This window comes from Trachypithecus francoisi, unplaced genomic scaffold, assembly GCF_009764315.1.
Source record: "Trachypithecus francoisi isolate TF-2019V2 unplaced genomic scaffold, Tfra_2.0 Lachesis_group0, whole genome shotgun sequence".
NCBI lineage: Eukaryota > Metazoa > Chordata > Mammalia > Primates > Cercopithecidae > Trachypithecus > Trachypithecus francoisi.
In genome coordinates this window covers 194191756-194213104 of record NW_022681453.1, presented here as the reverse complement: position 1 = coordinate 194213104, position 21349 = coordinate 194191756, and the positions used below count along the sequence as shown (strand labels likewise).

General features: G+C 48.0%; 1 protein-coding gene and 2 long non-coding RNA genes across 4 annotated transcripts in view; 1 reads left to right on the top strand and 2 right to left on the bottom strand.

Moving 5' to 3' along the window:
• Positions 1–7807, bottom strand: part of LOC117084431 — a 27867-nt gene extending 20060 nt beyond the window's left edge. Inside the window, exon 1 of the long non-coding RNA XR_004437450.1 lies at positions 7323–7807. This is a non-coding gene — a long non-coding RNA (uncharacterized LOC117084431). The remainder of the gene's footprint in view (positions 1–7322) is intronic.
• Positions 6057–21349, top strand: APOD (apolipoprotein D). 2 transcript variants are annotated; one of them, XM_033213111.1, is made up of 6 exons: positions 6057–6173; positions 7732–7906; positions 12647–12787; positions 16102–16223; positions 18528–18616; positions 20846–21349. In XM_033213111.1, exons 2-6 carry the CDS (start codon positions 7781–7783, stop codon positions 21079–21081), a joined length of 714 nt encoding a protein of 237 aa, XP_033069002.1. In that variant the 5' UTR covers positions 6057–6173; positions 7732–7780; the 3' UTR covers positions 21082–21349. The 2 variants fall into 2 exon arrangements, with proteins under 2 accessions (XP_033069002.1, XP_033069003.1); XM_033213112.1 differs by lacking the exon at positions 6057–6173 and having other exon boundaries at positions 7777–7906; positions 12634–12787.
• On the bottom strand, positions 17002–20072 carry LOC117084432. The gene is made up of 2 exons (XR_004437451.1): positions 18388–20072; positions 17002–17381 (listed from the first exon to the last, which is right to left on the bottom strand). It is a non-coding gene; the product is annotated as an uncharacterized LOC117084432 (long non-coding RNA).

Sequence of the window (21349 nt, the reverse complement as noted above, 5' to 3'; positions counted from 1 at the left end):
AAATTTGTGGTCAGACTGGTTCTCTGCTCTCAAACCCTGTTTTCTGTTAAGATGTTTATCAAGACAATACGTTCACTGCTGAACATAGTCCCTTATCAGTAGTTCTGCTTTTGCTCTTTGCCTTGTGATCCTTGTTGGACCCTTATCAGTGGTTCTGCTTTTTCCCTTTGTGCTGTCCCCTCAGAAGCATGTGATCTTTGTTAGACCCTTATTAGTAGTTCTGCTTTTTGCCTTTTGAAGCATGTGATCTTTGTGCCTACTCCCTGTTTTACACCCCCTCCCCTTTTGAAACCCTTAATAAAAAATTTGCTGGATTGAGGCTCAAGTGGGCATCACGGTCCTGCTGATATGTGATGTCAGCCCCAGTGGCCCAGCTGTAAAAATCCTCTCTTTGTACTCTTTCTCTTTATTTCTTTTTTTTTTTTTTTTTTTTTTTGAGGCGGTGTCTCGCTTTGTCGCCCGGACTGGAGTGCAGTGGCCGGATCTCAGCTCACTGCAAGCTCCGCCTCCCGGGTTCACGCCATTCTCCTGCCTCAGCCTCCCGAGTAGCTGGGACTACAGGCGCCCGCCACCTCGCCCAGCTAGTTTTTTGTATTTTTAGTAGAGACGGGGTTTCACCGTGTTAGCCAGGATGGTCTCGATCTCCTGACCTCGTGATCCGCCCGTCTCGGCCTCCCAAAGTGCTGGGATTACAGGCTTGAGCCACCGCGCCCGGCCTCTCTTTATTTCTTAGCCAGCTGACACTTATGGAAAATAGAAAGAACCTATGTTGAAATATTAGGGGCAGTTTCCCCCAATACCACACTGTGTTTCTTATGAATAAAGCAGGTGCTAACGCAGGTGTTGTTAGCCAAGTGGATGTGTTCAGAGAAGCCCCTCCACCATTATCAGAGCAGACCGATTTCTCCCACACATCTCAGCAAAGGGCATGACTTGACCACAGTCACGCAAAGAGAAAATCCTGTCTCAGCTTCTTCCTGATCTACACAGCTCTTCATCTGGGTGCCGACTCTCTGCCTTCCTCTTGTTTCTACAGACACAGAACCTTCATTTCTCTCCAAAGCCCACCTCCGCCTGCACTCTGGATCCCTTCCCTCTCTCCTGCAGATTTCTCCTCTACTAGATCGTCCCTCTGTGCATGCTGTAAGCATCTCCCTTAACCTCCAGGTCTCTGTTTGACTACTAACTATTTCTCTAATTTCTTTCACATGTAAAGAGCATTGCTGCCTCCTCTTTCCCTCCCCAACCCACTCAAACTGGGCTTCTGCCCTCCTTGCTCCCCCTGCCTCTTTTCTTGGCTCCTTCTCCTCTAATCAGTCTCTAAAGGTTAGAGGGTACCAGGGATCTGTCCTGGGCATCCTTTTCTTCCATTTCTGAATGTTCTCCCTTAGTGATCCCATCCAGGCTCATGACTTTGAAGACCATGTATGTTCTGATGACTTCCCAATCTCTGTCTCCAGCCCTGATTTTCCCCCAAACTTCACTTGAATATCTAATTGCTTTCTTAACATTTTCACTTAGATGTCTGATGGGGCAACTCAAACGTAGTTTATCCATGAAGAACTTGAGTTATTCTCCCAGACTCGCCCTCCAGGCTTCCTATTTGTAGCAGATGGCAGGCACGTTCACCCGATTGTTCAACCTTTACATCTAAGAGCCAGCCTTGATTCCCGGCTTTCCTCGTCTTCCACCTGCGGCCCATCAGCAAGTCTTGTCTGCTTTCTCTCCAAAGCACATTCCAAACTTTCCCCCTTCTCTCCATCTGTATGCTAATCACTCTTGCCCAAACCACCATCAAACTGTTTCCCTAATGACTGCAATGGCGCCTCAGCTGATCCATCTGTCACCATTTTATTCTCCACTCTTGATAGTGAAGCCCAAACGGCCATGTCATGCTCTTGCCTAAAACCCTCCCATGACTCCCACTGTACTTGAAATAAAATTCAAAGTCCTCAAAGCAAGATATATTCTGGTTTCTGCCTACCTCTCTGCACTCACTTCCTCCTCACCTCTGCTCCAGCCACACTGATCTCTCTGTCCCTTAAAAACTTAAAGTCCGTTCCCACCTTAGGACCCCTGCCCTGGCGGTTCTTCCTGGAACACTCTTCTCTTTGATGTTTGAATGACTGGTTCCCTTTCATCACTCACATCTCAGCTGAAATGTCAGTACTCAAAGAGGCTCTTCCTGACCACGGGACTGAAGTGGGCACCCTTCACTTCCTATCACATCATCCTATTCTCTTTCCTTACCTCCCAGAGGAGAGTCACACAGATAGACAGGAACAATAGATATTTTCCTGTATTTTTCCTGTCTATCTCTCTTCTGGGAGGTAAGTCCCACAAGGGCTGAGACATTGTCTTTCTTCTTCACCACTATATCTGCAAGACTCAGAACAGTGCTCCACTGTGTGTGTGTGTGTGTGTGTGTGGTGTGTGTGTGGTGTGTGTGGTGTATGTGGTGTGTGGTGTGTGTGGTGTGTGTGTGGTGTGTGTGGTGTGTGTGTGTGGTGTGTGGTGTGTGTGTGGTGGTGTGTGTGTGTGTGTGTGGGTGTGTGGTGTGTGTGGTGTGTGTGGTGTGTTTGGTGTATGTGTGGTGTGTTTGGTGTGTGTGTGTGGTGTGTGTGTGGTGTGGTGTGTGTGGTGTGGTTGTGTGTGTGTGTGGTGTGTGTGGTTGTGGTGTGGTGTGGTGTGTGGTGGTGTGTGTGTGGTGTGTGTGTGTGTGGTGTGGTGTGTGGTGTGTGTGGTGTGGTGTGTGGTGTGTTGTGTGGTGTGTGTGTGTGTGGTGTGTGTGTGGTGTTGTGGTGTGTGTGTGGTGTGTGTGGTGTGTGGTGTGTGTGTGTGTGGTGTGTGTGTGGTGTGTGGTGTTGTGTGTGTGGTGGTGTTGTGTGTGGTGTGTGGTTGTGTGTGTGTGTGGTGTGTTTGGTGTGTGTGTGGTGTGGTGGTGTGTGGGTGTGTTGTGTGGTGTGTGTTGTGTGTGTGTGTGGTGTGTGGTGTGTGGTGTGGTGTGTGTGTGGTGTGTGTGGTGTGTGTGGTGTGTGTGATGTGTGTGTGTGGTGTGTGTGTGGTTGTGTGTGGTGTGTTGTGTGTGTGGTGTGTGGTGTGTGTGGTTGTGTGTGTGGTGGTGTGTTGTGTGGTGTGGTGTGTGGGTGTGTGGTGTGTGGGTGGTGGTGTGTGTTGTGTGGTGTGTGTGTGGTGTGTGTGTGTGGTGTGTGTGATGTGTGGTGTGTGTGTGTGTGGTGTGGTGTGTGGTGTGTGTGTGGTGTTGTGGTGTGTGTGTGTGGTGTGTGGTGTGTGTGTGGTGGTGTGGTGTGTGGTGTGTGTGTGTTGTGTGTGTGTGTGTGTGTGATGTGTGTGTGTGGTGTGTGGTGTGTGGTGTGTGTGGTGTGTGTGTGGTGGTGTGTGTGGTGTGGTGTGGTGGTGTGGTGGTGTGGTGGTGTGTGGTGTGTGGTGGTGTGTGGTGGTGTGTGTGTGTGTGGTGTGTGTGTGTGTGGTGTGTGTGTGTGTGTGTGGTGTGGTGTGATGTGTGTGTGTGTGTGTTGGTGTGTGGTGTGTGTGGTGTGTGGTGTGTGGTGTGTGTGGTGTGTGGTGTGTGTGTGGTGTGTGTGGTGTGTGTGTGTGGTGTGTGTGTGGTGTGGTGTATGAGGGTGTGTGTGTGTGGTGTGTGGTGTGTGGTGTGTGTGTGGTGTGTGTGGTGTGTGTGTGGTGTGGTGTGTGTGGTGTGTGTGGTGTGTGGTGGTGTGTTGTGTGTGGGTGTGTGTGTGTGGTGTGTGGTGTGTGGTGTGTGTGTGGTGTGTGTGTGGTGTGTGTGTGGTGTGTGTGTGTGGTGTGTGGTGTGGTGTGGTGTGTGTGTGTGTGGTGTGTGGTGTGGTGTGTGTGGTGTGTGTGTGGTGTGTGTGTGGTTGTGTGGTGTGTGTGTTGTGTGTGTGGTGTGTGTGATGTGTGTGTGTGTGTGTGGTGTGGTGTGGTGGTGTGGTGGTGTGTGTGGTGTGTGGTGTGTGTGGGGGTGTGTGTGTGTGATGTGTGTGTGTGATGTGTGGTGTGTGTGGGTGCGGTGTGTGGTGTGTGTGGTGTGTGGTGTGGTGTGTGTGGGTGCGGTGTGTGGTGTGTGTGTGTGTGTACATACATGCACATAGTGTTGCTAAATGTTGTTGAATGCATAAATGAATGGATAAATAAATTAGTAACAGAGCTAGGACCAGCACCCGGGCCTCCTGCCCCCAGTCCAGCGTTTTTTCCTGCATGCAGTATCAAGCCGCTGTTTTCACCAGTTTGATTGCTGTCTTCCTGCTGACCAGATGCTTCAACTTTCAACTGGTTCCAGAGCCCAGTGAGAAGGGCAATGGCCGCAAGGGGGCAGCAGGGAGGAAAAGGGCCTCTGAGTGATAACGAGGTCTACCAGAAGCCCAGCAAGGACTGAGACTCTAGCATTCCATTACTCATTCCATCATCCACGGAATCATATTTAGTACACACCTGCGTGTCAGGCATCATGTAAGGTACCAGGGATAGAAAGACAAACCTACTTGGATGGATCTGACCGTCTCCAGAAGGAGATGGAGGCATAAGCACGGTGTAATGAGTGAGGACAGGGTGACACGTGCCACGAAAACACAAAGCAGACGGGAGAACGCTGTGTGGGGTGGGTTAGGAATCCAGAAGATGACCCAAGGAGGGGGACATTTGAACCCAGTCTTAAAGAGTGAAAGTGAATGATTGAAACCTCTCAGTCTGCATTTTCACATGAAAAGTACATTTGTCCGTCCCCTTTATTCTAACTGACAAAAGAAAAATCACTTTAGAAAAGCATACAGGATGACTCTGGTAGTGGAAAGAACCACTTACTAAGAAATACAGAATTCTCCATCCGGAAACATGTTTTTTTAGGAGATGAGATAGTTCTCTATTTCTTGCCACAAAGAATTCACTCTAATAACTGCATCTTCCCTGCGGGTCTTACAGTGAAACCACTGAGGCAATCACCTACATGATGAAAGATCACCCAACAGAAAACTGCTTTCCGGAAACACCACAGACCACAGACTGTCTCTTTAAGAAATGTGCTGTCATGTAAAAGCAAGATTTTGCAGCAGGTGAAAGAATGAGGTAGATGTACGTGTATTGATATAGAGAGATTTATAGTTACTTTAAAAAAAAGTTTCTCGGCTGGGGGTCTTGGCTCACGCCTGTAATCCCAGCACTTTGGGAGACCGAGGTGGGCGGATCACCTGAGGTCAGGAGTTGGAGACCAGTCTGGCCAACATGGTGAAATCCCATCTCTCCTAAAAATACAAAAATTAGTTGGGTGTGGTGGCCTGTGCCTGTAATCCCAGCTACGCGGGAGGCAGAGGCAGGAGAATCACTTGAACCAGGAAGGCAGAGGTTGCAGTGAACCAAGATTGCACCACCGCACTCCAGCCTGGATGACAGAGTGAGTGAGAGGCAGTGTCAAAAAAGAAAAAAGTTTCAGAACATTGAATATTGTTATTATTACGTAGGGATCTGTATAGAAAGATCTAGAGGAATAATTACAAACAAAAGTGTGGGATTATGAGGTGCTCACATTTCTTGAGTCCTGCATTTTGGGACTATTTTAATTGTTTTGAACAAATGTGTATTTATTTTGGGACTTAAAAATAAACACTTGTTTAGAACATAGGTCTGATTTGTTTTATGACACTTAAGAATTTGTTACTGGCTATACATTCCAGAAATACGTGAAGAGCGGATTTCCCTCAGGCATATCTGTAGAGGACTATGTGCTCGCAAAGGAGAGGTTCCCGATAAGTCCTCTCTTGCAAACGAAGCAGGGTGTTCCCGACAGGAGCCAGCTGCAAACAGCAGACCCTGGGGGCTTATTTATGTGTAAACATCTTGATAATCCAGAAAGTCCGGGAAAGGTCAGAAAAACAACAATGTGTCTTGTGACTTGGTAACATTCCACAAACGACTGTATAAAATAAAGCGGAGCGTGTCTTTCAGGGCGGCCGCCATGTTTGTCTTGTCTTGTGTTGTCTTGTGTGTTCATTCCTTTGTTTAGGAAACACGCGGACCCCAACACATATCACTTACCAATATTTACCGAAAAAATAAACTGAGACCTAGGCAGATGGTGTGGCTTCTCTCCTAGAAGCTCCATGGTTGCCAACTTCAGTGCCGAAAGCTCAAATACACAGGTATCTCCAACTCCAACATACATATTTGGAAACTTAGGCGACATTGCTTTGTGGAAAACTGTGCAACTCCTTACAGGAGAGAGAATTTTTTGTATTAAGCTGAAAAGCGGCTAAGTGTGTATTTCTTCAACAACAGGCAATTCTTGGTGGCAAATGGGAGCAGGTGAAGAAGACAGAAACATACAGGCTAGTGCTTTTCCAGAAATACAAGTGAAATCAAAATTGCATGGATATTACCTCTGGTGCCTTTTGTCTATCTTAGAAACTCACTAAGTTCTTTGGATAGCATCCATTTAATTTATAAGTATTTACTGAGCACTTAGTATATGCTTAGCCACTGGGGTACAACACAGAGTCACAGAGACAAATTCTTGGCACCCCTCGAGCTCCTATCCTCCTGGGGAAACATACTAAGCAAGATAATGTATACATAAGGGAGAGAATTTCGGGTAAAGATATAATGAACCAGGGAAAGGAACGGTGACAAGAGTGCTATTTTTGAAAAGGTCAGGAAGCCTTTTAGGGAAAAGTGCCATTTGAGCAGGGACCTGGAGTGAGGAAGGGAGCTACGCAGAGCTCTCAGGGGAGGGTAGCAAAGGAGGTCAGCAAGAGGCAGGCCCTGGGCAGGAATAAGAATTTCTTATGTTTCTGAAAAGGCGAAGAACATCTTAAAGAGCTCACAGCATTTGGAATGTTAAGGTTCTGTGTTGTTGTTTTCATGTTTATAGACTCAGTGCTGTAAATGTAGCTCTGTTGCTTACATATTTTAGAATGGATTTTATTTAGGAGTCTAAATCTACTACGAAGGCACAGCCTTATCTAAATGTCTCTAAAAATACCTCCTGCCTATCACAAAGAAAGACAGAATTTCACTCACAAGAGTCAAAGTTGTTCATTCCACCAGGAGAGATAAGGCTGGACCAAAAGCACCCCTGGGTTTAAGTCCACACTCCCCACTCCCCGACCCCCACCCCCAAGCGGTGACAGACTGCCTTGAACATGTGGCTGGAGGGGTCATAAAAGGGACAGAGAACAGAGCGACAGAAGATGTCTTCTGCATTCTCAACTTTTAGCCCCAGTTGTTAGAGAACTGGTATCTCCCCTACACATCTGGCTCTGGTGGAGACAGAAATGACAGCCCCTACTTACAACGAGGAGACTGTGGCTCAGAGAAGTCAGGCGGCTGCCCAGGATCGTGGAGAAGGCCAGCTCTGACTCGTAATCCTTGCTCCATTAGTCTGTGTTCCACTTCAGGAAATGAGCTTGTTGATTTTTCATTTACACAAAAATGAAAAATAAACACCAGATGTTTAAAAACATGTTGCAACACATCCTGCTGGAACTTAAAAGTGCATTCTGACCAAAAAAATTAAATTGGAAAATCCACATAGCAAAAAAAAAAAAAATGTTTCGAATGAAAATACACTTTGTCTCTCTCTCACACATACTTTCTCTTGCACGCGTGAAACAATATCTCATTTCTCCTTCAGGGAGCAGCTGTGAAGGAAACTGGGGGAGGAGGATGGACACAACATCCCATCTTTGTGTTTCGGTACAGACTAAGCTTTTAGGCCAGCTCTCCTGGCTGGAGGGGAGGCGTGGCCTGCATGAGAAGTAAACATCAGAGACCTGAAGAAGCTTATAAAATCGCTTGGGAGAGGCCAGTCCCCAAGACAGGCATCTCAAATCGGCTGATTCTGCGTCTGGAAACTGCCTTCATCTTGAAAGAAAAGGTACGTACTGTAGTTTTCACCTTTTCATTTATGATAATAATGTCTAAAATAGAAACGGTCTTGGTTCTCCATTGCCCCTTTTCAGCTACATATAATCACCACTGATTGAGAACTTGTGCCGGTAGCTTTAGACTTGTTCTCATTTTTCCTCAAACAAATGTACAAGGTAGGTATTATCAGAGCCATTCTTCTGGTGACGAAACTGAGGTAGATACACTAGCAATAGGCCTAAGATAAAACCAAACCTGGCGTGAACTCATCCCAGCATCTTTTGCTTACCCCTCCAAATTGGACAACGAGGAATTTCTCCATGCACAAACACCGCACCAGGTGAATTCTCAGCGAGCTGTCCAACTGTGCATCACAGTAAAATAATCTGGAAACTGGAATGAATGGTGTGAATAGAAAATGCATTTAACAATATATCATAAAATACTGTGTTTGGGAGATACGTTTCTTGTTATATTTAATGGCTAAATGAGTCTTTGAGACCTAATGACTTATTGGAACCTATTTTATTTTATGAGGTGAAATTTCAAAATCTAGTCCTTCATGTTCTGCAGGTCTTTGAGGTCAGGCGCTGTGTCCCCAGGCACTGAGGGCGCGGGCTTGTGGGAGACCTAGGCTTACATTCTGGCTTCGTAGTTTACCAGGAAGTAACCCGGGCAAATTCACCTCGTTGGTACAAAGAGTGTCAGCAGAGGTCGCCTCCAGAGGAGGTGCTGTGGAGACTGAGTGCATAGCACCCTTAAAATCCTGAGACCAGGGCTTCTCCATGGGGAAGCTTAATGCAAGTGGAGCAGTGATTTCCAGCTAGTGCCAGGCCCAAGGTGGATGCACTGTAACCTTAGTAGGATTGCTTTCAAATTACCTCATCTTCTGTTAAAAATCATATTTATTTATTTATTTATTTATTTATTTTATTTTTTGAGATGGAGTCTCACTCTGTCACCCAGGCTGGAGTGCCGTGGCATGATCTCGGCTCACTGCAGCCTCCACCTCCCAGGTTCAAGTCATTCTTGTGCCTCAGCCTCCCAAGTAGCTGGGATTACAGGACTGCGCCACCACGCCCAGCTAATTTTTGTATTTTTGTTTGTTTGTTTTTGTTTTGTTTTTTTTTTTGAGATGGAGTTTTTGTTCTATTGCCCAAGCTAGAGTACAATGGTGCGATCTTGGCTTACTGCAACCTCTGTCTCCCACGTTCAAGCGATTCTCCTGCATCAGCCTCCTGAGTAGCTGGGATTACAGGTGTCCGCCACCACAGCTGGCTAATTTTTTGTGTTTTTAGTAGAGACGGGGTTTCGCCATGTTGACCAGGCTAGTCTCAAACTCTTGACCTCAGGTGATGCACCCACCTCAGCCTCCCAAAGTACTAGGATTACAGGCATGAGCCACTGCACCTGGCATAATTTTTGTATTTTTAGTAGAGACAGGATTTCACCATGTTGGGCAGGCTGGTCTCAAACTCCTGACCTCAAATGATCCGCCCACCTCGGCTTCACAAAGTGCTGGGATTACAGGCATTAGCCATCGTGCCTGACCAAAAATAATATTTAAATTATACTTAGTTTGTAAAGTATTTAAACTCCTCATTAGAACAGTCTTCCTATTGATATCAGAAGAAGATGCAAAAATATAAGTCGTATATAATCCATATGTTACCCACAGTCTTAAGTACACATTAAGAACATGCTGAATAAGTAATGGACAAATTAGAATGGAAGGACATTGAAAACTATGATGGATGCTGTCCACCCTCTCTCACAAGGAGTTTTTGTTGTTGTTGTTGTTGCTTGTTTGTTTTGAGATGGAGTTTTGCTCTTGTTGCCCAGGCTGGAGTGCAATGGTGCGATCTTGGCTCACCACAACCTCCACCTCCCAGGTTCAAGCAATTCTCCTGCCTCAGCCTCCCGAGCAGCTGGGATTACAGAAGTGTACCACCATGCCCGGCTATTTTTTTTATTTTTAGTAAAGACGGGGTTTCTCCGTGTTGGTCAGGCTGGTCTCGAACTCCCGACCTCAGGTGATCCATTTGCCTCAGCCTCCCAGTGCTGGGATTACAGGCATGAGCCACCGCGCCCAGCCTCACAAGGAATTTTAACCACAGAAATAAAACTAATGTAGCCAAGAGGCATCTTTGGAAGAGAGGCAGTCAAGGGGGTTTATTCTGAAATCCTCCTACTGAGGTAAAGAATATGTTTCAGCCCACAAGAGAACATTTTATCAGAGTAAGATGTAGAACTGACTTTTGCTGTAAGTGTCGTGTAGTGGTGAGACTCATCAGGTCACTGACGCGGGGGTTATTGAAAGGCCCTGTGGTGGCACAGAAGAAGCAAGTGCAGGGTGCTGCGGACAGGGAGGTGGAGAGGGGCCCAAGTCCCCGTTGTCTGCCCCCTCCAGGCCCCAGCTTCGCCATCTGCACACCTTGGAAGTAGGGCTAGAGAGATGACCTCTGAGGTCCTCTCCAGTGTGGAGGACCTTGTAGAATGTGCATAATGTGTGGCCAGTCTTTGAGCTTTGATCCTCTGGGCCAGGCTTTCAGCTTGGGCCTATGAACTAGAACTAAAGATCTCTTTAAAATGGATGCAAATTTGTGTGGGTTTAGGCTGCATTTCTATACATTCGTCATCCCCCAAAAGGTTAAAAGACAGGTGTTGTTTACACGGTGGTAGAGTTGATGAGAAAGGGAGCCCCAAAGACCAAGGAAAGCGGCCCTATTGCAGACTTGCTCAAAGAGGCTTCAGCAACTGTCCCCCACCGCAGCGACCCCAGCTGGCATGCTTCCACTCATTACATAATTGTTCTTCTGAAAACCAGGCAACAAAACCTCCAGGAAAAAAAAGCTATTGATTATTAAAGGGTATTTAGAGGTTTAGAGACTCATAAGAAAGCAGTTATAATTATTCCTGTAATGACACATCCTTTGAAATGCTCAGATCTGAGAACATTTTGCTTGCATTGCATCAGTCATCATCATTACAGGGAGAAACGCAGAGAGCTGGAAATAGCTTGTGTGCAAGCTACAGGCAAGGAGTCACAAGGAAGGAGCAAATTGACAGCGAGTCAGTGAAGGAAACGGGGGAGCTTCAGATACCCAGAACCTGCACGCAGTTCTGCAGCCTCTGTCTCCCTGCCCTGCTGTCCCCCTTCAAAGCCAGCTTCTGCTGCCAAAGGACTCGTGGGGTTGAAATGCCTGTTGCACAGTTACACATCAGCTGACAGTCCTTCTCTGATGTAATAAACTTCATCTCTGAAAAATACCCTCAACAGGCTAGGGGCAGTGGCTCAGGCCTGCAATCCCAGCACTTTGGGAGGCCAAGGCGGGTGGATCACCTGAGGTCAGGAGTTTGAGACCAGCCTGGCCAACATGGTGAAACCCCATCTCTACTAAAAATACAAAAATTAGCCAGGAGTTGTGGCGGGCACCTGTAATCTCAGCTACTCGGGAGGTTGAGGCAGGAGAATCACTTGAACCGGGAGGGAGAGGTTGCAGTGAGCCAAGGTCACGTCAGTACATTCCAGCCTGGGTGACAGAGTGAGACTCTCCAGCTCAAAACAAAACAAAACAAAATAAAAACCCTCAAAAGAATATATAAAAAAAAAAAAAGAAGAAAAGAAAAAGAAGAAACGGAAACCTGCGAAACACCATCATCTTTCTGCTTTTGATAATAACAGTAAGGAGCATTGACTGAGCATTTACTCTGTGTCAGACAGTCCCCTAAGTACTCTCTCGATATTATCTAACGTAATTCTCACAAAAATTCATGAGCTAGGAATGAGTATTATTCCCACTTACTAGACAAGGAAGCTAAGGCATAAATTGGACACAGTTATACTTAGCATGGCCAGAGTCAGAATCTGAACCTGGCTGGGTGACCCTGGGGTCCCCAGCAGGCCGCTCCCTGTTAAGGTTTCCAAGCGCACTCTTGGGCTGGTAGAGCAGCCAGCAAGATGAGGGCAGGGGGAGGGGGGGTGTCAGAGAGGCATCTCCCCGAAGAATCTCGGAAGACACTAATTGTTGGGCAAGGTTTGGTTTGGTTTTGTGTCTCTCATGGTTCGCTTGGAGGCTTAATTCCCCGTTTTACATAGCCCCCTCCATGTCCCCCACTTTACATAGCCCCCTCCGCGTCCCCCACTTTACATAGCCCCCTCCGCGTCCCCCACTTTACATAGCCCCCTCCGCGTCCCCCACTTTACATAGCCCCCTCCGCGTCCCCCACTTTACATAGCCCCCTCCGCGTCCCCCACTTTACATAGCCCCCTCCGTGTCCCCCACTTTACATAGCCCCCTCCGCGTCCCCCACTTTACATAGCCCCCTCCGCGTCCCCCACTTTACATAGCCCCCTCCGTGTTGTTTCTGTTCATTTGACAAGTATCTACTGAGCCGACACTCTGAGGTCCGTGGGTGATTCTGAGGAGAACCAGACACAGTGCCTATCCTGGGAGATGCATAATCAGGTGGGAGTGGAGTGCAAAATCAATCCAACAAACTGGAATATCAGGCAGAGAGTGCCCTGGTGGAGGTGCAGAGGCTCTGAGGAAAGCCTCACAGCAATAAGGACAGGCAGGTGTGCCCTGCAGGATGAGGGTTCACATGGGCTGGGGAGAGGAGAGGAGAGACCGCCCACAGAGGGGCCCGTGGGCGCAGGACTCTTGCTTCATGATTGTGTGGACTTAGGAGGCTCAGAATGACAACCCCAGCTGCTGTGTGTTCCTCTAACTCCAGGTCCCCTGTCCAGCCACCCAGCCTCACGATGGCGATGCTGCTGCCGCTGCTGCTTTCCGCACTGGCTGGCCTTTTCGGTGCGGCAGAGGGACAAGAATTTCATCTTGGGAAGTGCCCCTCGCCTCCGGTGCAGGAGAATTTTGACCTGAATAAGGTAAAAGGCGAACTTCCCATTTGTTTTGCTGCCTCTGATGTGAAGCATTCTACAAGATTCAATTTAATTATGCTGCTTTAATTTCCACGGCACACCTTGGGACACGTATTTATCTTATTTGGGGTTTCCCCAAAGCGGACAATCTGCTGAGACAAAGACTGGGGGCAGAGAGGTTTGGGGTGATCCCAGGACGCACGAGAGCAGGTGGGAAAGTGAGTCGGAGACAGCACAGAAGCAATAAAGGGAGTGTTCATGAGCTGTCGCCCTGGGCCGTCAGGGTCAGTCACACTGGGCACCCTCTGAGGACAGGTGGAGCATGCCCCTCCGATTGTTCATCAGCTGCTGCCCGCAGGCCATGGGAGCATCCGTGGCGCTAGCCAAGCCCCCTGGCAGAGGAGAGACACAGGGCCTCCGTTGGGAGGCTGGCGGTGACTGGGAATTGCCTACCGTGGCTGCAGTGAACTCAGAGGTGGGCTGAGGGGATACAGGACTAGGGAACCACAGTCGCAGCTACAGAGCTAATATCCCTGTTCTACAGATGGAACATCGGAATCTCGCTTCCCAGCTCACGCAGCTGGTAAATGCAGGTAGGATTCAAAACCAGGCTTCTCAGCAGTTCAGGGCACCCAGAGGTCATTCAAACAGGGCCCAGGAAAGCCCAAAATTCCCCAGGGGGCTTTCTTGGTACCTGCGCTAAAATGTCATCAATACAACGAGCTTCTCCACAGCTTCTCCACAGAGAAGGTCTTTCTTCCTGGGGTTTGGGGGAGGGGAAGGAAGAGGGCGGCAGAAAGAGGCAGCTATTAGAGGACAGGACTCACAGGCTCCCACCGTTGCTACTCAAGCCTGGAATCTCACCCTTAAGACTCCCTCTCCTTAGGAGAAGGTTTGGATCTCTTTTAAGAATGCTAACAGTAGGGCCGGGCGCGGTGGCTCACGCCTGTAATCCCAGCACTTTGGGAGGCCGAGGCAGGCGGATCACGAGGTCTGGAAATCGACACCATCCTGGCCAACATGGTGAAACCCAGTCTCTAGTAAAAATACAAAATTTAGCTGCACGTGGTGGCACGTGCCTGTAATCCCAGCTACTCGGGAGGCTGAGGCAAGAGAATCGCTTGAACCCGGGAGGCAGAGGTTGCAGTGAGCTGAGATCGTGCCACTGCACTCCACCCTGGTGAAACAGTCACACTCCATCTCAAAAAAAATTCTAATTACTATTCTAACTAGGTAAAAATATTTACATTGTTTAAAATCCTAAAGGTGTAAAAGAATATACCACATAAAGTTTCCGTCCCACCTCTGTACCTCAGTTTCCCTCCTCAGTAGCAACTAGTTAAAACCATGTATTGTGTAACTTTTACAGATAATATATACATATACAAGCAAATACATCATAACTGCGGTAAGCAGAAGAGTGGCTTCCAAAGGTGTCCACGCCCTAACCCTGTGAATGTTACTTTGCATAGGAAAAGGGCTTTTGCAAATGTGATCGAAGTTATGAGCCTTGAGATGGCCAGATTAGCCTTGATTATCCAGGGGGACTCAAGCTAATCACAGAAATCCTTAAAAGCAGAGAATCTTTCCCAGCTGTGGTCAGAGAGAGAGGTTTGACAATGGCAGAAGAGTCAGAGAGATGCAATGCCTTGCTTTTGCTGGCTTTGAAAAAAGAGGAAGTCCCAAGCCAAGGAATGTAGGTGGCCTGTAGAACTTGGAAAAGGCAGGAAAACGGATCCTCCCCCAGAGCTCCCAGAGGGAAACACAGCCAACACTTTGAGATCAGCCCAGTGAGACCTGCGTCAGACTTCGGACTTCCACGACTGCAAGATGATCAATCTGTGCTGTTTGAAGCTTGTGCTCATCTATTATAGTAGCAACAGAAAACCAACATAACCATTTTCTCTATTTTATACAAAAGGTATCTTAATATATACAGTATTTTGTACCTGACTCTTTTGTCATTAAATATTAGAAATCACTGCATACCACTCTTTTGAAAAGAGGAAGTAAAATTCCATTGTCTGGATAGGCCATCGTTTACTCACCCAGCCCCCTACTAATGCTCACATTGGCTGTTTCCTGTCTTGTATTATTACAAATGGTACTGTAATGAGTAACTTGACACATACATCATTTCTTATATCAGGAGGATGCATTCCCAGAAGTGAAATTGCTGGGCCAAAGAGTATAATACATATTTCTAGCTTTGCTAGATATTGCCAAACTGCCCTCCACAGAGGTTGTAACTGGTATGGTCCCCCTCCAACGCGTGCCAGGCAGCCTGGGAGGGCCTGGTTCCCTCGACCTTCCCCACACAGTGGCAGCTTCCTTTAAAGCTAACTCTACACACCTGATGCCTGGACTGAGCATCGGCCCCTAGAGAAAGCATGATACAGATCTTTCAAATCCCCATCACCTCCCCAAAGCCTTGATGACCAACTGCCTCTTCAGGGTGGATGAGGAAAGTTCCATGCACTCTGGAGTCCTAGCTCCCCACAGCAAACACATCTGACTTTGCACAAGATTTGAAGATGACTTGTAGGATCACGCACTCTTTCAGAAGAAAGTTACTTCCCATCACCCCCCTTTATTTTTTTCTTTTTCTGTTTTTTTCTGAGATGGAGTCTTGCTCTCTTGCCCAGGCTGGAGTGCAGTGGCGTGATCTCGGCTCACTGCAAGCTCCGCCTCCCGGGTTCCTGCCATTCTCCTGCCTCAGCCTTCCGAGTAGCTGGGACTACAGGCGCCCGCCACCACGCCTGGCTAATTTTTTGTGTTTTTAGTAGAGACGGGGTTTCACTAAGTTGGCCAGGATGGTCTCCATCTCCTGACCTCGTGATCCACCCGCCTCAGCCTCCCAAAGTGCTGGGATTACAGGCGTGAGCCACCATGCCTGGCCAATTTTTTGTATTTTTAGTACAGATGGAGTTTCACCATGTTGGCCAGGATGGTCTCGATCTCCCGACCTTGTGATCCGCCTGCCTTGGCCTCCCAAAGTGCTGGGATTACAGGTGTGAGCCACCGCACCAAGCCCCATCATCCCCTTTTTTGTTTTTACAGAGTCTAGAATGTCACAGCAATATTGGCTGAAGGGGACACTGAGAAGAGCCCTTTGCTCAGCATTCACCCCCTGCCCACACATCCCATCCTAGTCACGGATTCTCATTTCAATCAATCTCTTGCCCAGTTGCCCCTGGGAACAATGAGGCCCATTTTTGTCTGGCTTCCCCAGGACAGGGCTCAACTTCTACACAACAGTGTGGAAGAGGTTGCAGGTCCCCAGAGAACCACAGGTTTTGCTCTGCTTGTTGTCTCTGCAGTATCTCGGAAGATGGTACGAAATTGAGAAGATCCCAACAACTTTTGAGAAGGGACGCTGCATCCAGGCCAACTACTCACTAAAGGAAAATGGAAAGATCAAAGTGTTAAACCAGGAGTTGAGGTGAGTGGCTGTGGCCATCCGGGGCCAGGCCTGTGGAGTGTGGACCCGGAGTGACCAGGTGTCCGGCAGCCTGGGTCAGGGAGGATGAGATCCTTGCCAGGTCTGGACTGCCTGCTCCTAGCAGGAATTGAGAGGAAAGCGTTTGTCAAGCAAGGATGGCAAGGACTAGGATCCACTTATGCGTTTCCATGACCACCCGCTGGGCACAAACTGACAGGGTTCCTGCCCTCACTGCAAAATAGATACTCTGGTAGCAAAGAACATCGAGACCATCTCCTCTGACCTCCAGTCCAGGAGAGAAGTCGCTTGACACCATCTGCTGACAGAAGCATCCAGCTTTGTTCAAACACTTCCAGGAACTAGGAGCTCATCGCCTTCCAGGACAGTTCATCCCATCTCTGGGCAGCTTAATGTCTCAGAAAGCTCCTTTTTTTTATTAAGCAAGAATCACATATACAATATATACACATCCTATGTAAGCAGGATATCCTTTAGAAGTGTACAATTCTGGCCAGGCGCAGTGGCTCAAGCCTGTAATCCCAGCACTTTGGGAGGCCGAGATGGGTGGATCACGAGGTCAGGAGATCGAGACCATCCTGGCTAACCCGGTGAAACCCCGTCTCTACTAAAAAATACAAAAAATTAGTCGGGCGAGGTGGCGGGTGCCTGTAGTCCCAACTACTCGGGAGGCTGAGGCAGGAGAATGGCGGGAACCCGGGAGGCGGAGCTTGCAGTGAGCTGAGATCCGGCCACTGCACTCCAGCCTGGGCGACAGAGCGAGACTCTGTTTCAAAAAGAAAAAAAAAAAAAAATAGAAGTGTACAATTCTATTACCGAGGGCTTCTAACAATATTTAATCCAGAAAGTTACACTTTGGAAAGCAAATATAAACTTAAGAGGAGCCCCAGGAAGAACTCCTTCCTATCCCCCTTCCACTCTTGAAAATATGAATGCAGTTTTTCATGAACATGTTGTGAGTTCATGGTCAGAGACTGGTGTCCCGAAAACCGTTCTGGAGCAAAATGCAATTGACGGTGAAAAGGGCAGAATCTGTTGGGAGGAGACTGGTTTGTTGCTAAGTCAGTGTGTGCAGATAGGAACAGACCATCTTCCCCCGCTGTTGGAGATCCAGATGAGAGAGGAGGGCACGGTCTCCAGCTTTACATGGTGATAAAAAGAGAATGTAGTTGGGAACATCAGAGCACATTTCCCAAAACCCCTGGCCTGTTGCTCATTGTCTGGTTTCTAGGACATCCATCACCACTAATCATAGCATTAACCCACTGTCTTTTTTTTTTTTTTTTGAGACGAAGTCTCACTCTGTCACCCAGGCTGGAGTGCAGTGGTGTGATCTCGGCTCACTGCAACCTTCGCTTCCCAGGTTCAAGCAATTCTCCTCCCTCAGCCTCCCGAGTAGCTGGGACTACAGGCGCCCGCCACCACCACACCTGGCTAATTTCTCGTAGTTTAGTAGAGACGGGGTTTCACCATGTTGACCAGGCTGATCTCCATCTCCTGACCTCATGATCTGCCCCCCGTGGCCTCCCAAAGTGCTGGGATTACAGGCATGAGCCACCGCACCCGGCCAACCTACTGAGTTTCTAACTGCTCTAATTTCAGTTGGCCTCCCTGCTCGCTCTGCCTTGAGGATTGATGAACAGATATCATCTCCTCTGTTGGCTTCCTAGGAAGAGCACCCTGATGCCTTTCCACTCTCACCAGGCCTGGTGGTGCACATCTGTAATCCCAGCTCCTGGTGAGGCTGAGGGAGGAGAATTGCTTGAACCCAGGAGGCAGAGGTTGCAGTGAATTGAGACCACACCACTGCACTCCAGCCTGGGGAACAGAGCAAGACTCCGTCTCCAAAAAAAAAAAAAAAAGTGAATCTTCTTTATGTGTTGCGTTGTGTTGTTTGTTTTTCCATTCTCTTTTATTCCCTCTCTTTGGAGCCTGGGAGCAGGAATTGGTCTTTCAGGCCATTGCAGATAGTCAGAGACAGTGTTGAAGTACAAGGGCCTACCATACTGTCCCGTCCTGGAGCTTGTCAATTGCGGCTTCTTATCACCCCGCTGCTCTCTTCCGCTGCTTGGCCTCAGAGACAGTCACAAAGGAAAGGGCAGGCCATGGAGCTAGGGTCTAGCCTGCCTTTGAGAGCCTCTCTTACCAGAAATCACGGTGTTGGCTGCCATGGTCCTTAGTGGCACAAATCTTGCCTTTCATTGCTTTTTGGCATTCAACGAGTTGTTTTTCTTTTCTCTTTTCTTTTTTGTTTTTTGTGTTTTTTCCTTTTTTTACTCATTGCAGAGCTGATGGAACTGTGAATGAAATTGAAGGTGAAGCCGCCCCAGTTAACATCACAGAGCCTGCCAAGCTGGAAGTTAAGTTCTTCTGGTGTAAGTCTCCACTTTTCCCCAGAGGACTCAGGGACAGGAAATATGCAGACTGAAGGCTAGCGCCCTGGCTTGGAGAATTCCTGAGACACCTGAGTGTCATCTATAATGACTCAGCACATAGTTATCTGTCAAACACTGACTACAGGCCATGCACTGGGGTTGCCATGATGAGCCAGACAGAGCTGGCCTTGGTACTTACGGAGCTCACATCCCAGTGTGGATGCGGACACGTGACCCGCAATTTACTGTAACTAGCTAGCGTTTCAACAGGTGAAACACAAACAGGTGCACACAGTGCGGGGCTGTAGAAGACCCAATCCAGTCTCGTTTCCCAGAGGAAACTGGGACCCGAAAAATGAGCAGATCTTAGCAGAACAATCTGCATGGCGCAGAAACTTGGAAGCAAGAGATGACGAGAGTGACGGTAAATTTGAATCCTGCTTCCACCACATTCCAGTCACACTGTTGGGTATCCTGTGAGATACCTAATGAAAGGCATTTGCCTCTGGGTTCTGAGCTAACTGAGGAAGGGACACAGGCAATAGAGAAGGCACCAAATATCAGTTTTACTGCTGATGTAGATACACTAGGGAGTTCAACCCAGAACCATGAGGCTTTCTAACACGAACAGTGCTTGAGAGCCCCTTTCCCACCTGCAGGGCAGACACTGAAGTTATCAGCTACAAAAATTACTCCCCCCACTTCCCACTTCTCACCCCTGCCACTCCTCCACCTCCCACCAGTCAAGTTCCTAGAGGCGGGTGGAGAGGAAGTTCTTATTTTATAGGCCAAGAAAGGAAGCTGGGAGGAGAAAATAGTTCTTCTCACACATATGAATGTGGACAACTAACTTCACATGTACAAGCCAGAAATAACTGCTCAGTGTCGTGAAAGTAAACTAGATACATACGCTCTGTAAACTGTAAAGGGCTTTATACACAGTTTCTCTTGTTATTTTTATCAAGAAAGAAGCTAAAGTGCAGGCGGGCTGAGTGACGCAGGCCGTCACTGAGCTCATTAGAAGAAGAGTTGGGACCTAAACCTAGGTCTCCAAACTCTCCACTTATTCTTCCCACACGGATCAGGGACAGGGCCTGGAGTGAAAGCTAACTATTATGTGCCTAACAGTCTTCATAAGGAAGCCTGGGACAGGAACTAAAAGAGGCAGGAGCTATTGGCTGGGAAAGGTGGAGGGAAAGATGTATTCTGGTTGGGAGGATTAGATGTTTGCATTAGGCCTTGTAGGATGTATGGGAGATTATGGGAAAGGATTTCCAAGTGAAGGGAACTGGAACATAAAAGTGAAGGGAACTGGAACATAAAAGGACTGAATACAGGCATATCACGAAGTCAGAAGTTCGAGACCAGCCTGGCCAACATGGTGAAACCCCGTCTCTACTAAAGACACAAAAAAATTACCTGGGCATGGTGGCGCCTGCCTGTAATCCCAGCTGCTCAGGATGCTGAGGCAGGAGAATCTCTTCAACCCGGGAGGTGGACGTTGCAGTGAGCTGAGATCGTGCCATTGTACTCCAGCCTGGGTGACAAGAGCGAAACTCTGTCTCAAAAAAAAAAGAAGAAGAAGAAGGCCTGAATAAAGCGGCCTAGAGTCTGGGAGGGAGCGTACATGGAGAGGGCGATGAGGTTAGGAAGGGCCTTGAATACCACATTAGATGACTTGAAGTTTCTTCCATAAACAATAGGAGACTGTCAAAGTTTTCAAATGAGGAGAGACAAGTGAAGTTTTCTGTATTGTATCTGGGTAAATTTACTCTTGAGAGCTGGACCACAAGAGGAAGGCAGAATGTGCAGGCCTGGGTGTGTGCGGGTGGGCCATGATGCCACTGCTGGCAGAGGTGGGAGACAGATTTTTTCCAGAATCACTCTGGGCTTAAGAGTTCTCAATCCAGATGAGAACACACAGAGCAGCTGAAATGTGCAGATGGGTGATGACTATAACTCTCTCTCTCTCTCTCTCTCTCTCTCTCTCTCTCTCTCGGTGAGGCAGGCAGGCAGGCAGGCAGGGCACCAACAGGGCTAGAAAGGTAAGTCAGAAACACTCAGTGTAGGCTTTCATCCAAACTTCTTTCAAGGGTCTTTCTGTTTCTGGATTGATAAACAAAATCAGAGGCCGGGGGGCTTGGTGGGTGGTTGTCTGGGCCAGCCTTCTTGTATTGTCCTGAGGTTTCTCTTGGTTCTCCAATAATGCTGCCTCTCTCTGGTTCTCAGTTATGCCATCGGCACCATACTGGGTCTTGGCCACCGACTATGAGAACTATGCCCTCGTGTATTCCTGTACCAGCATCATCAATCTTTTTCGTGTGGATTATGCTTGGATCTTGGCAAGAAACCGTCATCTCCCTTCAGAAACAGTGGACTTTCTAAAAAATATCCTGACTTCTAATAACATTGATGTCAAGAAAATGACAGTCACAGATCAGGAGAACTGCCCCGAGTTCTCGTAACCAGGCTCCACAGGGAGGCTGTGCCCACTCCACGTTACATTTCCTGCTTTGCTTTCCTCCACCCCACCCACTCCTCATAAACACAAACCAATCAACCATGACAAACCTTCGCAAACACCAGAAGGGAGGGTTGACCGTGGAAGACAGTGGTGAGGAGCTCAAGGGAGTTGGCCTGAACACATAGCCATGCCCTACCGTTACCCTGCTAGCCGCAAAATAAACTTGTTGCTGACCTGCTGTGCTCACAGCGATTGCAAATTGGATTAAT

What these genes read in the sequence shown, in the direction of transcription:
- APOD (XM_033213111.1), top strand. Translation starts at nt 7,781, where the DNA reads ATGAGAAGTAAACATCAGAGACCTGAAGAAGCTTATAAAATCGCTTGG. An exon ending in CCTTCATCTTGAAAGAAAAG is followed by an intron (nt 7,907 to 12,646) that starts GTACGTACTGTA and finishes TCCCCTGTCCAG; the next exon opens with CCACCCAGCCTCACGATGGC. An exon ending in GTGTTAAACCAGGAGTTGAG is followed by an intron (nt 16,224 to 18,527) that starts GTGAGTGGCTGT and finishes TACTCATTGCAG; the next exon opens with AGCTGATGGAACTGTGAATG.